This window comes from Galeopterus variegatus, unplaced genomic scaffold (assembly GCF_000696425.1).
Source record: "Galeopterus variegatus unplaced genomic scaffold, G_variegatus-3.0.2 Scaffold2247, whole genome shotgun sequence".
Lineage (NCBI taxonomy): Eukaryota > Metazoa > Chordata > Mammalia > Dermoptera > Cynocephalidae > Galeopterus > Galeopterus variegatus.
Window position 1 is genome coordinate 98,293 of NW_007728358.1, and position 8,985 is coordinate 107,277.

An 8,985-nucleotide genomic window follows, 5' to 3' on the forward strand; every position below is an offset into this window, starting at 1 on the left:
TCCGGGGGCCGCGCTCCCTAGGCGAGCCTCTGCTGCGCGCGCCCGCCCTCCTCCCGCACGTGTCGGCCGGCTCCGCCCGCGCCCCTCCCGCGCTGCTGAGTCTCCGCCCCCCCGGCTGGCCGCGCACCGCCCCCGGGGCCCTAGCGCCTGCCGCACCACCAGGCGCGCCCGGAGAAGTGCTGTCAACTTTCCTCCCAGGCGCCTCCTCACCGCGGCGGGACCCAACGCTCCAGGTCTGCTCCTTCCGTCCCATCCCTCCAATTGTCTAGTGTCCCTCCTTTTAACACTCCCACCGTCAGAGCACGGAGGACTGGCTTCTGGTGCGCCTTCTCTTCCCTCCTCCCTCCCCGCCTTCCTTCCTTAGAATTTTACTCGATTGTTTATTATTTGCTGGGGGGCGGGGGCGGAGGGCGGAGAGGGGCGTCTGGGGCCTGGAGACTGGTAGCTTCGGCCAGTCAGCGCGCGGCGTGGCTTGACGAATATGCGGCGCAGCGAATCGCGACGCGGCACAGAGCTCCCGGGTCACGCGCGTGTGGGTACAATGACATCATCTGTTTGTACGCGTCGAACTAGCTTGGTGCAGGGGCGGGGCCGCGCGTCACTTGAGTGACGGGCCCTGCGTAAAGCCCGGAGCTCGGAGTCGCCGGGTGGGCAGACTCCTGCATATGTATTGCTGGACCTTTTTGTGTTTGGGGTTGTTGCGGAGCCCACTTCTAGGCTTTGAAATATCTCCAGTGACTTAGAAGGATTTTATTATTATTATTTTGAAAAAGATATTTATGAACCAAAGTGGATAGTCTTTTGGTGTGCATGTGGCACATAGCGCATTCTTAGTGCATAAATGAACGATCTGGAGCACGGATCATAGCATAAGGACTTGCGAAGATGTTCTAAACCTAATACCCCCCTACTTTTTTTTTCTTAAGTCAGAAATGCCCAATTAGCTGTTTTGTCGCCATTTACAAATTAGAATAAAATTGTTTCCCATTATCAATTGTTCGGAATGTGCTCTTGCGTTTATTACTGGGGAATAATTTGCTTTTCTTCCCGAGTTATTTACTCTTCTCTCCCGTTTGCCATGAAGAGTGAAACACGATTGTGGTCGAGCGGCCAAGGTAAGAGACTCAGTGCGAACCTCTTGTTGCCTGAGCAAATCCGAGGGCATCGGCTTATCGAAGTCCTGTGGCACCAACATCGATCTTCGCTGGTCAGTATTGCCACGCCGAGGTGACCCTTGTCATCTGCGGTCAGCATCTTATCTCAGGTGTTACCTGGTGTCCGGTTCTTCCTTAGAACCGGACACCAGGGCGGGCCCAGAGCCTGGCAGGCGGACGTGCAGGCCGGGGACCTTTGGTGCCAGGCGCCCTGTCCCGAGTCAGGGAGGCCACAGGACAACGCTCCGTGGAGCCTTGGGGACTCAGCGCTTCTTCCTCTCCCCTCTCCCCGGCAGCGCCGCGCTTTGTCGTTGAGGCTCTGGGGAGGCGGGAGGAGCCCGGCGGGGACTGCTGCGGGAGCCCTCCGAGTCCCGGCCCGCGGCGCGCGCCCCGACACCCACGCCCGCAGCCCCGCGGAGCCGGGTCGCGCAGGCGCGCGCGAGCACACACCCCACTCACACACGCACGCACAGCAGCACACCCGGGCCCGCCGCCCAGCCCTCCCCCTGGGCGGGGACCCGCCCGCCGTCAGGATCCCCGAGGAGGAGGACGATGAAGACGAAGAGGACGGTGGCGGCCGGGCCGGCTCGGTAATGGTGATCGGCGGCAACGGGAGCGGCACGCTGGCCTCCGGGCTGCTCCTTGAGGACTCGGCCCGACTACTGGCTCCGGGAGGGCAGGACCCTGGGTCCGGGCCAGTCCCCGCTGCGGGCGCGCTGAGCGGGGGGACGCAGACGCCCCTGCAGCCCCAGCAGTCACTGCCACCGCCGCAACCCGGGGCGGCTGGGGGGTCGGGGCAGCCGAGGAAATGCTCGTCGCGGCGGAACGCTTGGGGTAACCTGTCCTACGCCGACCTCATCACCCGCGCCATCGAGAGCTCCCCGGACAAACGGCTCACTCTGTCCCAGATCTACGAGTGGATGGTGCGTTGCGTGCCCTATTTCAAGGATAAGGGCGACAGCAACAGCTCTGCCGGCTGGAAGGTGCGTACCCACCCCAGGCTGGCGGCCAGAACCGTTGGGCCTCCTGCGCAGCGCAAGACGCGCCTTGGATTCGTCGGAGCGTGCCCGCGGGCGCCGGGGATAGGGATTGGCAGGGGGACCCTCCGCTGAGAGGCTTTGGGGGGGGGTCTCTTTGACCGCCGGAGGAGGAGAACCTGGGGACGGCCGCGGAGGGGGGGTGTATCAGGCTCCCAAGGAAGCCTCGGGCATGGCCAGGTGAGGAGGGGGGGCAGGGGACGCAGGCGAGGGAAGGGCAGGAGTGCATTTGCTGGATTCCCAGAACAGCACTGAGGAGGTAGGTCCGCGGCCAACTTTGGAATGGAGTTCACCGTAGTGGGGGTATGCAGGGGGCTGTGGTGGAGTGTAGGAGAGTATTTGGGATTCCGTGTCTGGAGGAGGGGTTGAATGTGGGCTTCCAGTCGGTAGCAGGAGCATGGTGCGTTGTTACTAGCTGAATGTGGACCAAGTGTCACATCGATCACATTAGAAAAAGTAGTGATTGCAAACCTTTTCCTGCTCACCTCCCTTTTCTTGCCTGTGTTGACACCTTTGCTCCTAAGAGATGTCGTTCCAATAAGCCTGCCCCTGAGTAGTCTCTGAAATGTTCTGGGGCCTCAACGGGCCAGCCTTGCTACCTTATCGCGGACTGGCCACGCCTGCTCCAGCTGAGGCCTGGGCTCTGGCACTGTTTGAGGCAGGGGACTCGGGGCCTGCGCTTCACTTAGGCTGTTGGGAGGAAGATTTGGTGGGAGGGCTGGGTCGTGATGGCTTCTCTTTATAAATGAACCTGGAGATTAGACTCTCTACTCCTCTTTTCAGCCTCTTGGGGCAACGGACACGTGGTAGGGGGAGAGGTGTGGAAAGGCCTATGATGTAATAACTTCCTGCAGTTGGGCATCCAAAGAGATTAACTCCTCTGCCCCTGCTGGGCTGCTCATATCCACCTGCCTTGCTGTTCCTGGACACCTCCCTGGCTCCTTACCCCCAGATATGATTGTCAATACCAAGCAGAAGAGAGTCCTGTGCAGTGAGAGATAGACATCGCTTATCAGTTTTTCCTATTTGCAATTATGTCTTTTTTTTTTTTTTCAGTGAAATAGTTGCTTCCTCCTTCTCTCCCTTCCTTCATTGTTGTCATTGGGGAACCCTGTGTCTTCCTGGGTTCCAGTAGGTGTATAAAATAAGAACAGTTTAATCTTAATGGAGAACTGAATTGATGCGCCTGTATGAAAAAGCTAAATAATTTAGTATAGGAAACGTTTTAATTTGTTCTTAGCAAAATCTTGCAAACGAAATTCTAGTGTTTTTCAGGAAGGATGGGTTAGTTCCATTTCAAAGCATGCTAATGTGATAACCTTTTAAAACTGGGTTTCCAAGTGAATGACAAGGGTTAATAATCTCAGAAGAGGTGAGTGTACAGTATCTGAAAATATGGATATGGGGGTTTGGAATATTTTTCAGATTCCTCACACTTCAAATTTAGTTTTACATGTTTGGATTTGGTGTAGAGAATCTGTTAAAAGTTAGCTGACTTTAATTTAAAGTTAATGTAGGAGTGGTTTTCACCTTTTTTATGATTTTCAAGATTATACAAGTAATTTAATTCCACAAATAACATTTCTTGATATTGTTTATAGTTAGAGATAATAACAGTTTAATAGATTTGACTTTTTTGAAGATTTACATGAGAAAGTGGTATTACCAAATGTAGCCCTGAATTGACATTGGGCTAGTTATATTTTCATATAGCTTGCAGGACTTGCAATAGAAATTTTGGGCCTAGTCATAAACTTTGTGATTTTATGTCATAACCATTTTTTTTCTCTCATGGCTTCTTTCATCCTTCCCTACTATCTCATCTTTCTTCAACTAACACCGTGTGAAATACTGCAGATTAAAATCCTCAAGGCTTAATATGTTTAATACAGGGCACACATTTTATGGTAGTTTTACTTCCAAATTTTTTCACCAATTCCATTTATCAGTATCATGTGGCAACTGATCCTTGAAAACTAAAGGGATATAATTTAGAGTTTTTGTAAGATGACCTTCATCAAAAGATGCAGCCATGCAGGAACTTCCAAATCTTTGATGATGGAGAAAGAAGGTCCTTTGAAACTGGAGCTGGTTTCATATTCTGATTATGACTAATAGCCAGGCTTTTTGTGCTTGTGGTTTAGTGGGGGTGGAAGAAGAGGGAAAAGGGGGAGAGGTCAGGAGCTAATTGTGACCCATTTCCATGAGTCCAAGTTTAGGAGTTGATGCCTATCGTGATTAGTCATTTCGGAAGCATACGTGTGTATTTAAACCACAGTACTTTCATTCTGAGTTGTGCATTAGGACTTTTTATTTTTATAAATGTCTAGAATTCATGTTAACCTCTCCTGGTCATGTGTTCATGCAGTGTATGGTATGCAGGGTCTACGCCTTACTTTTGTGGCTGTTGGGACCATCGCATTATGAGATCCTGTAACCATCACCCTGAGATTACAGAATGAAAGAATTAGAGAAGAGGCCTTGGAGATGGGAATCTAGACGAGTGGTTCTCAGCTCTGGTTGCATATTAGCATCACATGGGAGCTTTGGAAAAATACCAGTACCCAGAGAATCTGATTTAATTGGGTTGGTGTGTGGCTTAGCATTGGTGGTGGTGGTGGTGGTGGTGGTTTAAGTTTCTCAGGTGATTCTCATGTATAGCCAGGATGACATTTGCTCATATAGTTCTACCTTTTCATTTTGTTGGTAAAGAACCAAATTCTTAGGGCCGGCCCGGTGGCGCACTGGAGAGTGCGCCGCTTGGGAGCATTATGTCTCTCCGGCTGAGGGTTCAGACCCCATGTGGAGACCGGTTCCCGCTCACTGGCTGAGCGCGGTGCGGGCGTGACACCGAGGGTTGCGATCCCGTTACCTGTCAGTAAAAAAGACAAAAAAAAAAAAAAAAAAAAAAAAAAAAAAGAACCAAATTCTTAGAGAAGTTAATGACTTTTCTAAGATCATACAGTACAGAGGTAATTAGTAGTTCTAGATATCTTTGTTCTTTATCACTCTATTTTGTTCTTTAAGTTGATTTTTTTTTTTTAAAGGTCATTTACTAAGTAATGGGTAGTTTTACATAAGTAGAGGTTGCTTTCCTGAAAAGCATGTTTGCCTCTCAATCTAAAAGCATCTTGGTTATTATTTCAGCATCAGAAGCATAGGCAAATGTTGACGTAGAGTGAGCAGATCATGTTTGTATAGCTGTCCAGTGCCCATCAGTATGAGTGCTTAGGAACTATGAAGTGATAAAAGGGGCAAGAAAGATAGCATTTTGACGAATAGAGGAAGCCCTGCATTAACTTACATTTGTCAGATGCATACTGTGCTAGGGAGAAGGATGATGGCTATCTTACAGGTTCCCTTACCTTAGGCATTAAAGTAGAAATGAATAATCAGATGTGGTTAAGAGGGGAAAAGGTTACATTTCCTTTAGTTCAGATTAAGTTTACTTGCACTGTACTCAGAATTGAATTAGTGAGTTCTCTCGGTTCCTTTTGTCTTGTGGAGACCTATAAGGGCTCCAGGGTTTAACCTGGTAAGTTCTGTTTATCACTTTTCCCCCTGTATGCACACACCACCTGCATTTCCCATGAGTCAGGGCAAGATCATATTAGGCAGCCATGAGTTTCTGGGATGGTTCCCACAATTTCACAAATTTGGAATATTGTATGAAGGCTGCTGCTGCTGCTTCAGAGGACAATTCTTTAAGAGCATGAGTGTTTATGTGAAAATGTGTACTCTTGTGGCTTTGTGCCAAGGTAAAAAAATGAGGGCTGACCTGCCACATAATGCTTATTTATGTCCTCACTGTTCCAGTTCTTTAGATTAATGCATCCAGTTTCTTTTCAACATACTGTATTAAGAAAATGTTACTTTAGGGCCGGCCCGTGGCTCACTCGGTAGAGTGCGGTGCTAATAACACCAAGGCCCCGGGTTCGGATCCCACATAGGGATGGCCGGTTCGCTCACTGGCTGAGCGTGGTGCTGACAACACCAAGTCAAGGGTTAATATCCCCTTACCGGTCATCTTTTAAAAAAAAAAAAAAAGAAAGAAAATGTTACTTTAACTGCAACTTTGTTTTAAAAAATTTTTTAATTTCAAAATGATAAAGTCATAATAATTTTGTGTTGACTTATAATTTTGACCTCAGTCACCTTTTGGAGTAACTCACCAAAGGGCCTCTTATGGTCCTGTATGAAGAATCTGTCTTCTGCTTGGCCCATGTTGCCAAAATGCAGTTTTGTAATTTCCTTTGGCAGGACTGTCTTCGTCAGTGATTCTCAACAAATATACTTCCTTTTTTCTACAGAAGCAGTACACTAGGGGGGCTGTTTTTCCTCTTTTTCAAAGCTGTGTCATTGACCTATGAAATGAAGAAATTGGCCCTTTTAGACTTTGATCCATGAGCCCCCTTTAGCGGAGAGAGACTTTAAAAAGAGAAGCTAAGTGTGTGTTTTGATATGTTTATCTCTTTCTTAGAAAATGAAATGAAGTTTAGGTAATTGGCCACAATAATCAACCACATTAAAAAAAAAAAGAAAGAAAATGAAATGAAGTTTAGGTAATTGGCCACAATAATCAACCACATTAAAAAAAAAAAGAAAGAAAATGAAATGAAACTATAGCAGACTTATTTTTAGAAGGTTTTTGGAGGGTTCTATTTTAAGAAAATGACACCATAGAAGAACATCTTGTAGTTAAACTTTTTAGTACTGTGCTTGTGATTCTTAACTTAAACCTGCAAGATATTTTTATTTGGAAAATTAATGAAGAGGACTTGTCCCACTAAAAAGTCAGTTACTTGGTGTGGAAAAAGTTTAGCAGACACCATCCAAAGGTCTTGATGAAAAGCAAAGATAAGACTGTGTAGGCCTGTGCATTCTGGCGAGGCATCCCACTTACCCATTGTTGGTGCATCAGATTTCCAGGGCTGGAGAGACTATGGAATTTATTTTGTTTTTGTACCCACTCATCTTGCCTGGGGGGAACAGATTTGATCCTATTTTTTGACTCCTCATTTTCTCCTTTTTCCTGCATCACAAATCGAGGGGTCCTGAAGATCCTCTTTGTCTTTTTGCTGCTATAGGAGAAGCAGAAGATCATAAATATAAAGGGATAGTATCAGTGAATGTCAGCTGGTGTACAGTAAGTGAATAACAGATGGGAAAGAGAAGACCCTTTTTACCCATGTGCATCACATCCTGTTTCATTCATTCAATAAATATTTATCAAAGGCATGCTGTGCACAGGACATTCTGCTGGGCCCCAGGGATAAGTAGCAGCACAAGACAGATAAAGCTCCAATTCAAAGGAGTTCACATTCTAATGGGAGACAGAAAATAAACATGTAGATCTGTGCTTTGTGAATTTGTCTCGTTGCCCCTTCTCTCTGCCTTTTTCACATCTGGGCTTCTGATTTCCTCAATGCTTCAACTCTGCAAAGAAGTTACTGGTAAAGGGCAAAGTTGGTGTTGAGCTCGGGCTTGGAGCTGGCGTTTAACTCTCTGCAGATCATTTTGAGCTTACTTTGGAGATTGAAGGCCACTGTAATAGGCTCCTGTAGTTTGGGTCTGTTTAGGAAATGCTTCAGTTTACCCAGGTCCACCTGGATTAGACTACACCTGTGGCCACAGACTGATGTGGGATCCCCAATTCTGTTTCCCAGGGCCTGGCATAGGATTGGCCCCCCTCAGAATGGATGTGGAGCCTTGATACAGGTGACTCATCTGTGTTGCTTGTTGCCTAAAATTCAGAACTGAAGGATGTCTTAAACATCATCTAACTATCTATTTTACAGGTGACGAAACAGGCCAGGAGTGTGTGAGCAACAGGTGCAGGGTCACACAGCTAGCAGGGGTGAAGTTAAGAGTGTGTTCACAGGAACCCAGGACACTGCTGTTCTCTAGTGTCTGCTGCTCACCATTGTGGTTTCACAGCTGTTTGCACCCGTGCTGTTGGTGGTGGTGCCATTTGCCTCACATGCTGAAAGCCCTTACTTCTTGTGCTCTCTGCTGCTGCTCCTCCCCTCTCCTAGTCCCGCCTGCACTAGAGGAACTGTGTTTCTCTTCATGCATTCTCCAGAGGTGCTCTCAGCTCACCATGCTGAAAAAGCTTTCTCCCTCAACCCCACCTACCCTGCCCATCCTGTGACTTCTGCCTGTTTCTTTTGTCATTTTCTTCTGACTCTTGTATATTCCTAAGCACGGTGTAAGAGCCTCAAAAGCAGGGGACTGTGTCTACCAGACAAATAAGCATTTCTGATACTTGGAGCTGCCTTTTGGATCTTTAGGTCTTCAGCCCATGAGGATAGCTTTGTTCAGGGACTCTGACACTGAAAGGGGACAGTATGACTCAGGAGTGAGCTGATATCGTGTGGAGTCTTTTGGATACCTGTAGCTGTAAAGGTGGAATATGCCTTAGACCTCCTAGCATTGATGATATGATATGGTGTAATGTGAAATGATGCTGTGCTATCTGTGGAGTTTCTTGCAGTGCCTTGTTTCCTAGTATAGAAATCCCTGAAAACTTCATAAGTACCAGTCACTACCCACCACAGAACTGAGGGAAACCTAATTTTGGTATGACCTTTCATTAAGAGAAATATGAAATCAAGTTTGACCTCTGTATGAATACCCACTTTATGTAACATCAATATACACTGCTTAGAAAGTCCCTATAGAATTGTTTAGCCTAGGCTGGCTCGTTAGTTCATTTGGGAGAGCGTGGTGCTGACAACACCAAGGTCAAGGGTTTGGATCCCTGCACCATACCGACAGCCACCAAAAAAAAAAAA

General features: G+C 47.5%; 1 protein-coding gene across 1 annotated transcript in view; it reads left to right on the top strand.

Moving 5' to 3' along the window:
* Nucleotides 1-1,638: 1,638 nt before the first annotated feature.
* The window catches only part of FOXO3 (forkhead box O3), a 117,943-nt gene continuing 110,596 nt past the window's right edge, over nucleotides 1,639-8,985 (top strand). The window contains exon 1 of the mRNA XM_008581064.1: nucleotides 1,639-2,137. Coding sequence (XP_008579286.1) covers nucleotides 1,748-2,137 — 390 coding nt within the window. The 5' untranslated portion in view covers nucleotides 1,639-1,747. The remainder of the gene's footprint in view (nucleotides 2,138-8,985) is intronic.